Source organism: Equus caballus, chromosome 2 (genome assembly GCF_041296265.1).
Source record: "Equus caballus isolate H_3958 breed thoroughbred chromosome 2, TB-T2T, whole genome shotgun sequence".
NCBI lineage: Eukaryota > Metazoa > Chordata > Mammalia > Perissodactyla > Equidae > Equus > Equus caballus.
Window position 1 is genome coordinate 18,568,370 of NC_091685.1, and position 15,668 is coordinate 18,584,037.

At 37.8% G+C, this 15,668-nt stretch overlaps 1 protein-coding gene across 47 annotated transcripts in view; it reads right to left on the bottom strand.

The window, feature by feature from the left end:
* Window positions 1-15,668, bottom strand: part of MACF1 (microtubule actin crosslinking factor 1) — a 323,887-nt gene that overhangs the window by 86,843 nt on the left and 221,376 nt on the right. For 42 of the 47 annotated variants that reach the window (XR_011436445.1, XR_011436446.1, XR_011436443.1 and 39 more), the window contains 7 exons: window positions 11,891-12,057; window positions 10,051-10,207; window positions 7,833-7,950; window positions 4,595-4,657; window positions 3,695-3,933; window positions 2,731-2,860; window positions 1,581-1,780 (listed from right to left, as the gene is read on the bottom strand). Coding sequence is in view for 43 of the 47 variants with exons in the window: in XM_070260384.1 (XP_070116485.1) it covers window positions 1,581-1,780; window positions 2,731-2,860; window positions 3,695-3,933; window positions 4,595-4,657; window positions 7,833-7,950; window positions 10,051-10,207; window positions 11,891-12,057 (1,074 nt within the window). In the remaining 4 variants the exon portion in view is untranslated. The remainder of the gene's footprint in view (window positions 1-1,580; window positions 1,781-2,730; window positions 2,861-3,694; window positions 3,934-4,594; window positions 4,658-7,832; window positions 7,951-10,050; window positions 10,208-11,890; window positions 12,058-15,668) is intronic. The other 5 variants (XM_070260398.1, XM_070260378.1, XM_070260381.1 and 2 more) reach the window with 1 other exon arrangement.

Here is a 15,668-nt window from a genome sequence, read left to right on the forward strand (position 1 = left end):
GGTGTGGGTAGAAATCTGGATATATGGGGGAAGAGTTGGAAATGAGGCTGGTGAGACAAACTGGGACCAGATTGTGAAAAGCCTCATGTACCACACTGAGCAGGTATTTGGACTTTGTTCAACAGCCAGCCAAGAACCACTGAAGCATTTTCATATATTCAGATATATGATTTAAGAAGATAATTTGATAATTGTGTGGAGGACAGAGATTTGATAATTGTGTGGAGGATAGACTAGACAAAGAAGTCCATTAGAAGGATGTTGCAACAGGGGTATAAGCCTGAGATCAAGTCTACCTAAGGCATTTAGAAAGAAGAGAAGAGAAGGATTAGAAAACTGGTTCTCAAATTATGGTCCAGGGGCCCCTGGGAATCCCTAGGTCCTTTCAGGGAGTCCATGAGGTCACAACTATTTTCATAATAATACTAAGATGTTATTTGCCTTTTTAAATTCTTCTTCTCTCATGAATGTTCAATGGAGTTTTCCAGAGGCTACATGACATCTGATATAGCAACAGACTGAATGCAAAAGCTATATGAAAATCTATGAGAATATTCTATTAAGCCAGACATTAAAGAGATTTGCAAAGATATAAAACAATGCCACTTATATTAATTTTTTTTTTGCTTTTTCTCCCCAAGTCCCCCTAGTACATAGTTGTATATTTTAGTTGTGGGTCCTTCTAGTTGTGGCATGTGGGATGCCACCTCAACATGGCCTGACAAGCGGTGCCATGTCTGCGCCCAGGATCTGAACCGGCAAAACTCTGGGCCGCTGAAGAAAATGTTATTTTTTCATAAAAATGTTACTTATGTTGATGTTATAGTTTTATCGTTATTATTTTAAAATTAGTTAATAAATACATATTATATATTTTTAAAATTCCTCAATGTTTTAATAGATATTAATAGATAAACACAAGCTCTTTGGGGTCCTCAATCATTTTTAAGAGTATAAAAGGGTTTGAGACCAAAATGTTTGAAAACCACTGGATTAGAAAAATATTTGTAAATAGACTAAACAGGACTTGATAATTAATTGGATGCAGGGGCTAAAAGAAAGGGTTCCTTCAAAAACTACTCTTTGGTTTTAACTTACAAGACTTGGTGGATGGTGAGAAGAAATGAAACAAGTTTGGGAGAAGATGTAGAACACGAAAAGGTTCTAGTAGGATTTCATTGGACGTGACAAAATTTCACCAATCTAAATTTCTATGATGCTAGGCATGTAAATCAATTTTTGGGGTGTTTGATCAGCAGAAGATCTTTAAGTAAAGCCAGCAGATATAAGATATTGCATTAAGTAGATCACTACAACTGGGGATTAAAAGTAAAATGGGATCCTACAATTTAGTCAGAAGTTCCCATTCTCACATCCACTCATCTTACTGCCTCTGTTAATGATATTAATAATACAGTTATTGGCCATTTACTATTTGACAGGAACTATGATAGAGACCTCATAAAACTGAGGAAACCAGACTCTGAGGGATTAAATGACTTGTCCAGGGTTGTATGAAATCTACTTGTTGAGAGCAGCGTTCAAATCCAGGCTTGTGAACATTCAGCTGTGCTGCTCACCTGGACCTGCTGTTTTTGTGCATTCAGCATGTTGGGGTCAATAGACAGGGGCCCCAGCACTCCCATCATCAGTTCCTTCTCCATCAGCCAGGGCCGGAGCTGCGATTCTGCAGCCTGGAAGCAGGCCAGATGACTTGCAGATTCCTCTAGCTGCCTTTGCCGAGCCATTGTCACCTCGGTGGCCCTTTCCCATCGGGAATCTGTAGAGAAGAAATGAGAAAAACGTATTCCTTTACTCTCATGAGCCACTGGCCTGGTCCCTAAATTATGTTCCTAATATGCTACAGGAGATGATCCCTGGAGCATTACTGAAATATTTTTTTAAGTTAAAAATAACCTTCATTTAATTTTAACTAAAGTAACACAAAGAGTTTTGTATCTTTTTTTTTTTGGAGGAAGATTAGCCCTGAGCTAACTACTGCCAATCCTCCTCTTTTTGCTGAGGAAGACTGGCCCTGAGCTAAGATCCATGCCCATCTTCCTCTACTTTATACGTGGGACGCCTACCACAGCATGGCTTTTGCCAAGCGGTGCCATGTCCGCACCCGGGATCCGAACCAGCGAACCTGGGCGGCCGAGAAGCAGAATGTGCACACTTAACCGCTGTACCACCAGGCCGGCCCACAGTTTTGTATCTTGATTGTGGTGGTGATTATATGAAACTATACATAGGATAAAATTGCACAGAACTACATACACACATACACAAGCGGACGTAAAATATCTTATACTATATATATTATTTTATAGCCTGTTTTTAAACTTACTATATTATGAATATCTTTCATGCCAATACATTTTTATACCAATAAATATCCATCTATATTATTTATAGTTCAATATAATGAACACAGCATAATTTATCTAATCCTTTCATTGAATATTTAGACTATTTCACATTTTTCATTTTTATCAGCAATGCTCTCTTTAACAGATTGTCAGTTTAACTTCCTAAGAAAGCCAAACTGCTGACACTTTGAGTGGAAACTCTAAATTTTTTCCTAATCAGGTTTAATCTCTACCCTATCTGGCCTCTTGCTTATGAAAATTAACTGAAAATAATTTCAGCTTTATAGGATGTGCTGAAATTCTGTATTTGCTTTAAAGACAAGCACTTTAGTGAATTTGCAACAGCCCTGTGATAACTTACTGAGTTCCTCTTGCATTTTCTTCCAGTTTTCTGCTTCTTGTGAATTAGGATATGTTATCAGTAATCCAGCCAAGGCTTCTTTTACTTTTTGGATTTTTGGAGAATTCTGTTCCAATTCAGTGAGAAAGGCCTAGGACAAAGAAGATCATGTATGCCATGAAATTTCTGGACAGGAAATTAAGCTGTGAGTGTGGAGGAAATAAGCAGAAGACTGGGTAGCAGTTATAGGCTCTACTTCTGTTCTATCCATGACTTGTTTCACAATTTTAAGATACTAAAATTTTATGCTTCAATTTTTACTTTAAAATGTAACTCTAGATGGCAGGATCTGAATTTCTTTTATGTACAACACATTAGTAGAACCCAATAAGAAAAAACTATTAATCCCTATAAACTAAAAGTATCAAGATATGATGATGATGATGATGATGATGATGATGATGATGATGTTTATGTAGTTGGAAGAGATGACATACTACGGTCAATTGGAATATAAAAAACTTTGGTGAAAAGTTTTTATAGGATTTTCCACATGGTCTTATTTCTCCTGCAATTTTCCCTACTCCTACATGTCAATCTTAAGAATGAAATGTAATCACAGTTCTTTAGATCCCTCCCAGAGTTGGAGAGGTGCTTGATGAGAATGGTTTGCCTTGCAGTGTCATAGAGAAAACGAGATCCCATTCTCAATGAGCTGATGCTTCTGATGAGGGCTGTTCTCTTTCTGCAAACAGATCTGGCTTTGTTTCTGAATCTGATTTATAACAATTTCTAATTTCATAGGCAAGAAAATTCTCTAGGAGAGTTTAGGCATATTAGTCATGTGGAAGTCAAACACGCTGCTCATCACAGCCTGGGTGGTTGGCCACATCTCACTCTCAGGTCGGTGGGCTCAGGCAGGAAACTCTGGTACAACAGTCTCTTCTTCTTAGTGTTTGGGATGCAGGTAATATAAAAACAGTACCTTGTTAGATTCAGCTTGGGCTCTCACTGTTTCTGTCTTGGTTGGAGATGAAGCATCCATGGCTTTCAGGACTTCCTCTTTTGATTCCAGCCACTGCAACACTGAGCTTGCCTCCTTCTGAACTTCCTGCATTCTGCTGAGGACAGCCTGAAGGCTTTCATGGCGTTCCTGAAGTATTCCTCCAAGTTTCTCATATTTCAAGTTTACATCTGACATGTCACATTGGATCTCTGTCAGATCTAGTACCATAGAAACAGAAATCAGATTGGGAATAGTTCTCCAAGCATCCCAATTGGTTTCTCACTACTAAATTACTCATCAGGATTAAGCGTATCTCTTATTCCTTCTAGAGAACTAGAGATTATCTTCCCGCAAAATGACATCAAAGTTGCTGTTTACACACACAAAGCAAAACAGCTCTCATTAATCTGATTTCTGATTTTGGTATTAAATACTCAGATGTATAAATAAAATGCTAAATAAACAAGGGAACAACAGAAGTGAAGGGAGTGAAGGATTTGGGGCATTCTTCAGCTTCCTCTACTCCAAACTACAGACAAGTCACCCAGCTGTGAGGTTGAGGGCTGGACTGGACTACCTCTAGTATAGCTTCTTTATAATTCAAAGATTCATATATACTTTCTTCAAGGTCTTTCCTTATTGGTCTTATCTAGTGGTCCAGTGTATTTCCTTGTACCTTTCTTTATTTCACTGGCTACCAACCTATTTAGCCTATAGCTACCAAACAAAGAGGCATCACAGTTTCTTCTCCCCAGAATTTTACCCTCACGCCCATCCTGGCAGCAGTTCTTCCACACATATAGAAACATACACAGATGCAAACGTGAACGCTGTCCTAACACACCCAACAAAGAGGCACTATTGAAATGGCATTCTCACCTTTGCAGGTGTGGTATCCGTTTACACTGCCTACAGAGCTTCCTACAGAGGGCAGTATGGAACCTGAGCAAAGGACAGAGAGACAAACAGGGCAAGACAAACGTGTTAGGAATACATACAGGCACTGAATTTGTTCTCTGGTACTTGCTTTAAGCTCGGGTTTCAGGAAGTTAACACAGCACAAGACAACATACTCATGGAAAGAGACAAATCATTTTAGCTGCCAGGCAACAAAGCGTCACTCAAGGTGTTTCAGCTCCTTACCAGTAACGATTCCTAATGCTTTCTAGAGAAAATTCAAATTCCCTTTTTAAATCTCCAACTTGAATTCTTTGGACCCTGCCCTAATTTTGTGAAGCAAGTATTGGTAAAATGAAGAAGTCTTTAGAATGATATTTGACACACTTTGGAATGAGAATTTATAACAGAGCCAAAAGGTTCAACTTTAACATCAATGTTCTTCCACATAATAAAAATGAACAATAAGTACAATTAAGGACATAAAAAGCAGCATTCTTTTAATAAAGACATTAAAATGAGCCCTTCTTATATTGTTCCAAAGGGAAGATTCTTTGTCTTTTCTTTTACGACTTTCTGCTCCCCTTCCTCAAACAGAAGACAAAAATTCTAAATGCTAATAAATCTGGCTCATAAACATGCCCATAAATTCTGCTTTGAGACTTTGGTTCTGTTTCTAGTTACCACAATTTCACCTATCTTCTCCCCGACACTGATTCCTTGTATTTCAGAGGATGTCCCAAGTTAAAATACAAGATCACGTAATTATAAAGGTTACACAGAAATCTGAAGAATATTGATGATATAACGTTACACCAAAAGGACAGGATAAAACTCTCATGTGCAAGATCGTATTAAAAACTAGTGATTATCCTGATATTACTTCAACAAAAAAAAAGAGTGGTTATAAAACTTTTAAATGTTAGCGCTATTGTATTTTCAATTAAAAAATGGATCAAACAGAAAGATCATATCCCATTGCAGTGTGGTGATGGCCAAAAGGAAACTGGACTAGCAACTAGAAGGAGGAGGTCCTAGCCAAGATTGTCACTAACTCCGCATGTGAGCCTTAATCTATGGACAGACCTCAATGTCTTCTCTAGGATATGAAGATAATACTACCTATCCTGTCGACTCTCATGGGGTTATTGAGACGCAATGAGGTAATGTATGCGGAAGCACTTCATGAGACAAAGAGAGGTACACGAATCCAAGGAACTGGGATATTCATGGTTTTTCAGAGTTGTAAGAGAACTTAGAGAACACTCAGGCTAGTGATTTTCAAAGCACCTAAGGAGGTGCTTTAGGGACTCTGTAAATGTTTGGTTTAAATAATAATACTCAGGATATATTTCTAACTACTTAAAAACGGCTAGAAAACATGCGTGTTCAATTATATTGGACACTACGTCTTAACCCACTAGATATAACCAATTTATCCTGATTTTTGGGGGGAGAATAAAGCAGCTCCTGTACTTCTGTGCATACGTTTAAACTTCTTTTTGAGTGACACTGAAAGAGCTGTAGCTCTTCACTAGCACTTTACAATATTCAATCCTACACATGTCCATTCATGTACAAAAAACTCTTCTCTAGCACGTGTGTCCTACAGTAAATAAAATGACAAAAAAGGCCGAGGGACATCTTCTCAGAGCAGGCTCTCACCAGGGTAGAACTGTGTCATAATAGAATTCTTAACACTTCAGACCATGATGATATCAGGTTACAGACAGTTTTTGTCTTCAATGCCAGTATTAGGTGTTTTCTATGTTTAAGAAAAGAATGTGAGCCCTCCTTGAATATTCTTGGTGATTTAACTTTGAAACAAGAATTACACCACTTCCAAGCTTCTAGTTCAGTTTAATCAAACAGTATTCTGAGATTGTAAAGTGAACTTTTAAAAACATTTGTCATCATTTGCAGCTACTTATCTGTGTGAACCATATTTGCTGGATACAATGCAACCAAACAAAATTGAGAAGTCAATCATGTGACAAAGCCGTCATCCAAAAATCCTTGTTACAAATTTTTATATTCACTAAGATACTCTCACTATTCTTACTGCTGGATTTCATAAAAGACAAATGCTATAAATTCACTTATAAGAGAAATTTATGCCAACAAAATATCATTTTTATTTATTTTATATAGTAGAGTTTTATATGAGATTTATTTTTAAAAAAGATCCTACTGCTTCAAAAAGTTTGAAAAACCACTGATCTAGTCCAGGAGTCAGAAAACTATAGTCACCAGCCAAATCCGCCCCTCTGCCTGTTTCTGTACGTAAAGTTTCACTGGAACACAGCCACACGCATTCATTTATGTATTGTCTGTGATTGCTTTTGTGCTACAACAGCAGAGATGTGTAGTTTGACAGAGACCATATGGCTCACAAACCTAAAATATTTACTAAATATCCCTTTACAGAAAAAGTTTGCCAACTCCTGATGTAGTCATACATTAATAAGTCAGTGAGCTTAGAGGTTTATGTGTTGAAATATAAGGATCATCAGTTCCCTGAAATGTCAGTTTTGGGTAGTTCCAAGAGATCTTTAAACTTTAGGATACAAAAAAAAACCCACTGCCATTCTCAGGAGAAAAAAAGAAAGTAAACTTTTCCCTTACTATTTAAGTGACTACGAGTGTACTAACATAGTTGTGATAAAACCTATGAGATCCCAGTGAACAACGAGCAAGTGACTGTGAACTCAGAATGGATTTTGTTTGAAAGACTTGATTTGCAGCCAGAGATTATCCATAAATCTGACACAGTCTTTGTATCCACTTCCAAGAAGTATGCCAGTCCTTGGTGCACCAATGCTGACTCCTAAATATCTAGCCTTTGCCAAGATAGCATGCTTATGTCCTCCAGGGCTGACCCTAATCTAAAGATGATGCGTAGCCATCCCATTCATATGTTTAAAAGAGAGAAACTCCTTAAGGTGGAAATCCTATTTTAATCCTTCTATGTTCATTTGACAGTTCTAAGTGGGCCAACTAGTCCCTTTACTTTTGCCCATCATAGGAAGGAATTTCACAAAATGAAACATTATATACCAAATGGGAAAACAGATCAGGTTGAGGGGGAAGACTGCTTTATGGACCCTGCTTTGTTCCCATATCCAACCTCGATTCTGACTTTTATTAAACAAGGGGTCATCACCAAAGCCAAAGCAAACAATGATGTTTATTCACTATATTTTTAAGAACCTGCACTCACCTGTCTTGGCTTGTGAATCAGGTGCTGTGATCTCCATGATGAGATTTTCTAAAGAAGTGCCTTTGCAATTGATTTCTTCTACCAAAGTTCCCTTACTTGCCCAGTCATCTAGGAGACCCTGTTCAAAAAACAAAATAGAAAAAAAAAAAAAAAATAGCTAAATGTAACATCTGAGGGCTTTCTCCTCATCAGTAGGGACATCTGTTCGTCTATATATACTCCCTAAAGTTTTGATAAGCACTAAGTGACCATCCGCATATATTCAGCCATTTCAAGATCTTGGTTTAGCCAGCCAAGGTGTGGGAGAAGCATATCCTGGAATATTCAGGATCTTCTCATTCATTCATTCATCAAATATTTACTGAGAATTTACTATAGACCAGGCATCATGCCAAACACTGGGGATACAAAATAGGATTATGATACAGTTCTTAAAACCAAGAGCTCAAATTATCAATTGCATTATAATGCAATAAATGCTATTATAGAAATATGGACAGTCAGTAAACTGAGAGCACAAGAGGAGACACATCCAACTCTGCTCAGAGGGAAGAAAGCTTTGAGTTAAGACAAGAGTTTACCAGGTGGACAAAGGGAACAGCATGTGTATAAAGAATATAAAGGAAATGATAATCAGAGAGTAAAATGAGGGGCTAGATATTGAGATGTTGAGAAATACATAGAATCAGAGGCTATACTTTGCATTCTCAAGGGAACTTTATATTGAGTTTGAAGTCAGAGCTCTACCTACCACAGAAAGCCATTAGGAAACAATGGCTTCTGCTCTAAGACAAAAGTACCAGGTCATGTTGTCTCTAAGATGTGGATTGCCTGCCACAGCAGGAGGATTTTACTCCTTTCAAAACGGGGACACTATCCTAGCCTGCAATCCCTTCCTCCACACTGAATTTCCCTGAGAATCTACTTAGTTTGCTCTCGACTTTAAGTTGCAGAGTAGCAGCAGAGAAAGATACAAAGCCATTAACATCTAGCAAGCTCATGCTGCCTAACTTCAAACAGGACCTTGTTGATTCACAGCTTGTCAATTTTTTTATTAATCACTTTGATTCCAAAGAGACATAGTCTCCAAAATATGTATGCATTGACTCATAGGATATTTTAAATTTTTGAGGGAAATACAGTGACATCTGTTGGACACCAGGTGAACAACTACTGTTAAGTTGTTTGGACCTGACTACTTAGCAAGTGAGGTGTTTTTTGTACTTTGGTTTTTTTGGCCTTGAGGTGCCATGAAAAATTTCCTAAAACGCTAAGGGTGCTGTGAAGCAAGAAACTGGGGAACCTCTGCCCTAGGGAATTCCCCACAGCAAATGCTCCTGGCACTCTCTCTGTGAAAGCAATCAATCTCTTTCATCTGTTCAAGATAAATTCTGTTTTATGAATAAAATAAGGACAAATGCATAAGAGTTAGTTGAAGGCAGATTTAGCTGATTTCAACAACAAAAAAGAACTGTTAGAGGTGCAAGCAGAGGCTGAATGAATATGAATCCAAGATGGGACAGAAGGCACTCTGCAGGGGATGGGGGAAAGGTTGGTCCTACCCTTGAAGTACCTTTCACCCATCTGATTCTATTTTTTCCTTTATTAGCTGTAGCACTCGTTCTTCTCTCTTCCATTTCCTCATTGTATATCTGTCCCTTGCTTACCTATACAGTCACGTGTCACTTAATGACAGGGATACATTCTGAGAAATGCGTCATTAGGTGATTTCATCACTGTGCAAACATCATAGAGTGCACTTACACAAAGCTAGATGGTATAGCCTACTGCACACCTAGGCTGTATGGTACTAATCTTACAGGACCACTGTTGTACACGCGGTGCGTCAATGACTGAAACGTCGTTATGAGGCGTATCTCAAACATACAATGAGGTGTAAGCTTCTCAAGGACTGGCCATTGACAACTGTCAGATGACCCACCATAGCATGAGAGGTATCCAAGAAACAGCTGAAACTTTGTAGATATTAGCCCCAGATTTTTTTGGTTTTGGTTTTTAAATATGAGACATTTTGGTGCCCAGTGCTTGGGTAAGGGTAGGTGGGAATCACATGAAGAGAATGGAGGAATTTCTATTTTGATGCAGATGGTTAACCTGAATTTCTCACACCACTTCCCTACCACAGTTGGAGATCAGTCCATACAAACTTACACACTGATCTCTAGCCTGATTCCTGGAGATCCTTTTATTCACCTACCTTCAGGTGTTCAATCTGCTTTTCCAGCTCTTTAGTACTCATGAAAGTCTCTGTAGGTGGAATAGTCCCTTCAGTTTCCTTCAGCCATTTCTGGAAGGTCCTAACCAGCTTCCGGAATTCATCTAATTGTTCCTGGCAAGATGATGCATCTTCCCCTCTGTCAACAAAGACATTTTGTTACTTGCCAGGCTAAGCTTTGTAAAGAAGCAAACTTGAACTAGAACTAGGTTCATTCTGGGACTCAGGCATCAGCTTCCTAACAGGGCCTTTCCTTCCCATAATCTTCGCCACAGCAGCTTTGGCTAAACAACCACATGTGATGTAGGGGAGCATCAAACTAAGGAATCTGTTGCCCTTGTTTGGACATTTCTGGGGAAAGGAGTCTTCAGTCTTACTCTAGGCTAAAGTGAAAGTGAGAAAAACGAAAGAGAGCCTGCTATTTAGGTACTATGATACAATGGAAAGAATGCAGGCTTTGGATCTCAAGTCCAGCTCGGCTACTTTTTGGGTGCTTGACTCTTTCAAGGTCTAATCCGAATAATTCTTTTAGCAAGGAACATGCCGAAATTGAGGCTCAGAAAAGTTAGGTTAAGCACACCAATGAATAAATCAATCAAGAAGAATGGAGAATTCAATTTTGAAATTATGTGTTGGAAACGGCCACGTCTAGCAGACTGCAAGCCAGAGACAGCGGCTCTTCACAGCTAAACGCCCTCAGCATAGAAGAAAAGCAAAGCCTTCTTGGCCTTTGTCTCCCTCCCCTTCACTAAATGACCTGCTGCTTACAGTGTTGATTTGAGCAACTGTTTTCCTCTAGTCATGAGGCAATCATCTGCTAAATCAGGATTATTTGTTGCTATAGTGCCATCAAGTTGATTCTGACTCCTAGTGACCCTGTGTACAGCAGAGTGGAACCCTGCCTGGTCTTTTGCGCCATCCTTGCATCTTTTGGCACTATATCAGACAATACTCTGCTGCTAATCATAGGGTTTTCACGGCCAGTTTTTTTGGAAGTGGGTGGCCGGGTCCTTTATCCTAGTCTGTCTAGTCTGGAAGCTCCATTGAAACCTGTCCACCATGGGTGACCGTGCTGGTATTTGAAATAACAGTGGCATAGCTTTCAGCATCACAGTAACATGCAGCAACCACAGCACAACAAGCGACAGACGGGTGGTATGGTTCCCTTACCAGGGAACAAATCTGGGCCACGGTGGTGAGAGCATCGAATCTTAACCACTAGACCACCAAAATCAAGATTATAGTTATAGCTAAATCAAGGGAAAAAGTCTTATCAAGCTCTTAAACCCATGTGAGGCTTCCTAATGAGGGAATCACAGCTTTTCAACAGTGAACTGATAACCTGAAATCGGCTACCTTTGTCACATATTCCCATGTTTGCCTTAAAAGAAGAATCTAGCCACTCCTCCAAAACAGTAACTTAAATATGGTCAAAACAAGCAGGATGAGTACCAATATAACCCTTAACTATGCCTGGGAAGTCGCCTCCAATTTTTCTCTTTACTTCAAATCCTGCCACAATCCTACTTGCTGCCCCAAATTTGTTGTTTGGTCCAGGTGACCTGAGCTTTTGATTGTACTGAGAGAGAACTGAGCCCCATTACTGAGAAGGAATTCGTTATTATGTAACAATAGAAAAGTCACCAAGCATCAAGTAGATTGAGTAGCTTTGCCTGATAGAGGCACTTTCCAATCTCCAACAACTCAGTAGCAGAGTTCTTGATGCTATCTTTTTTGGTAAAGGAGGAAGGTAGAGAAAATCATTTCACTAATAGCAAGAAAAATTAGCTCTGACACTGACCAACACATATAGAAAACTCACCTTTCTTTAACTGTCTTCTGTAGCTCTGTGAAGTCCCTTTTGAGGTTGTGCACCCTGTCCTGGTGCTGGGATAGGTCCAGTGCAAAGCCACAGGAGCTCAGGTCAGTGACCAGGTGCTCAAGAGTATCTAGGTTCTCCCGTTGGTCTTCCATTTCCAAATTGAGCTCCTATCAAGCAAACAAGGAAATGTATTAAATCCTCTGATCCTTACAAATAAATATACTCTAAAAAATGAAAGGTATCTAGATTAAATCTGGGGCAAGTTCTCCCTAAACTGTAGAAAAAGAGGGAACAAGAAAAGAGGCATGCTTGCTTGGTCAACTGTTAGATCAAAACAATAAATACATAGAATTTCTTCAAACCACATGAGAGTGACTAGGAATTGCAGTCTCATCTCCTTTAAACAAATGTTCAAAGATTTGGGAGGCAGCATGACAAAACGAAAAGAATGGAGGTTTTTGGAGTCAAAAAGACCTGAAATTCAATCATGGCTTTGCCACTTACTAGTTTGTGACCTTAAGCTATTAAACTTCTCTAAGTTTCCACAGTTTGTCTCCTCTGTAAAATGGGGCAAATACACTCTCTTTGCTATTATTTAACGTTATATTGAAGATATTAGCCAATGCAATTAGGTAAGAGAAAACAATTTGTGGCGTAAGAATTAGAAAAGAAGAGGTAAAACTATATTTGCATATCACATCAAAGTATACTTGTAAACCCAAGAGACTCAACAATAAAACTAAATCAAATGAGGAAGTAATCTAATAAGGTAGCATGATACAAAACAAACATAAAAATCAAGAGTGAAAACTTCATTTACACTAGCAACAGAAAAGGTACAATTTTAGGAATCAACTAACAAGAAACATACAAAACCCTTATGAATAAAACTTTAAAACACTTCTGAAAGACACAAAAGTAGACTTGAATAAATGGAAAGACATCCATAAAGATATGTGTGTATATATATGTATGCATGTATATGTGTATACATGCGTGTATAAATAAGTATATTTAATGTGACCCAAATAAAAATACCAATTTTTTTCTCTAGGACTAATAAAGTTGATTCTAAAATTCACATGGAAAAATAAATGTACAATTATAGCTATGAAAAATCCTGAAAGAAAAAAAAAAGAATGAAGGAGCCTAGCCTACCAGATAGTAAAACATACCATAAAGCCCCTAGAATTAAAAATAGTATGCTATGATTCATGAATAAACAGACCAGCAAAACAGAACAGAAAATCCAGAGACAGACTTGAGTACATAGGGGCATTCTGTAGATGATAAAGATGGCTTCTCAAATCACTGGAGAAAAGATGGACTTTTCAAATGATATTGGGAACAACTAGACAGACCTTTGGAAAAAGACGAACTTGGATTCATACCTCACACCATACTTCAGAATAAACAAATTGTTAAAAGATTCAAATGTAAAAAAAATGAAACCATATAAGTCCTAGAACAAAGTGTGAGTGAATTCCTTCATAACCTGGGTGTGGCAAAAGGCTTTCAAGCTATGACTAAAAATACATGTTCAATAAAAGAGTGAAAAAATCTACTGTGTAAAAATTTTTTTAAAAAAACTTTCACCTGGTCAAAATACCATAAACAAAGACAAAGGACAAACTGAGAAAATATTTCCAACATATCACACGTAAAGAACTAATCTCCTAACACAGAAGAAGTCTTATAAGTTGAAAGAAAAAAAAGACCAAACTCTTGACAGAAAATGGCAAAAGATATGAATCAATAGTTTACAAATAAATGTCTCTTAAATGTATAAAAATATACTCATTTTCTCAGAGAGGAAATAAAAATTAAAACCGCATCAAGATACCATGTTTTATCAATCAGATTAGCAAAAACTCAAACACTTGACAATACATTCTGTGAGTGAGGCTTTAGGGAAACAGGTACGCGCTCACACGGCTGGAGGGAATGCAAAATGGTGAAATCCTGATAGAGGGGAATTTGGTATCTAACAAAACCACACACTTATTTACCCTTTGGTGCAACAATTCCATTCTAGGAACTTATTCTGAAGATATACTTTCAATAATATGGGGGAAATACACAAGGTTATTCACTGTGGTGTTATCTGTAATAGCACAAATTTGGAAACAACTAGAATGAGAGTCTTGAATAAACTATGGTTCATCCTCACAATAAATGTATGGTTAAAAAAAAAAAGGAAGACCTCTATGAATTGATATTAAGTGATTTCTAGCACATGTTAAGGGAAAAAGGAAAGTGCAAAAGATTATATAATGTACTCCCTTTTTGTATAAGGAAGAATGGAAATAAAAATGTGTGTTCTTATTTTGGAAAAACGAAATAGAATTAATAAATCTGAAATCCACTGCCTGTGGGGGTGGTGGGAATGGGATGGAAGAGAAAGGGAAGAGGGTGAAAGTATATCCTTATTCACTTTCCTATACCCTGACCGTAACTTTTTGAACAGTTTTGACTTTTGAGCTATGTTAATATTTTACATATTTAAAAATAAAACTTAATCAACAAAGACAGAAAAATAAAATCTTGAAGTTAAATACAAAGAGAAACAAATGAATATATGAAATTACAGGAAAAAAATTTAATTCAGGTAACTTTGAGAATTGCACACAGCAGGTTATAGTCTTAGGAAAGATATCTTGAATTTTATTTAGTAGGTTTGTTATTAGTAGGAACTAGTGTAATTCCAAAGTGATCTTATTTTACTGTAGGATAAAGTAAATAAGTAAATATATTAAGGTTGTTAGAAACGAGGGTTGTCCCTGTAGGAAAAGGAAGATACAAACAGGGAACAGAGCAAGAATCTTATGGTACTGAGTTGGAACTGGATTATCAGTATGAACATATGATATAAAAAACATATATACATTTCCTAACCCTATCCACTGAAAGGACCTAGAAGCAATGATACCACAGTAGCTCATCGAGTATCCGGATTTTGGTTTCTAAGTACCATTCCCTAGTAAAAATGGGGCTCTTTGGAGAAATAGCTGATTTTAGGTTGGGGACAGGTTAATTACAAGGTGAGCCTGAAATATCTTATTGTGCCAAGAAACAAGAGAGTACTCATATGCTGACAGGGACATGTCAAAAAGACACCAAGAGACAGTGTAAAGGGGCTCCCACTGACCAAACTGGGGAAAACTTTTGAATATCAAAAACAACAATGATGATAATGAATATGGGAGCCCATAATTACACTATCTCTCTTTTATATTTTTATAAAGAGAGAAAGAGAAAACAGTTAGCAATTGGTGAATCTATGCTGTGAAAACTATGCTGGTGTTTACTGTGCCATTCCTTCAACTTTCCTGTAAGTTAGAAATTATTCAAAACAAAAAGCAAAAAGTTAGGAGAGCAAAGCAAACAAAATAATGAGATCCCACTTTAAAATGGAAAAACTGAGATAGATGGATAAACCCAAGGCAGCGATGTGGGGACACAGGCAGGTGAGGAGCTACAGTGGGAATGTGGGCAGGTGCAGCCACTGCAGAGCTCAAGGTGGCCACTACTTGGTCGAATTCAGTACACGCATATACCATGACCCAGCAATTCCACTCCTGGATATATCTATTATCTGTAGTAGGTAATACTATTCACCAAATATTTCTAGCTCTGCACATATAAGATAGATGATAGGATTCCATTTCTCCACCCCTTGACAGTCAGGTGTGGTCACGTGAAATTTGTTTTGACTAATGAAATGTAAACGGACTGTCCTCTTCCCATTGCAGCACTAATCACGAAAGCATATGTGAGG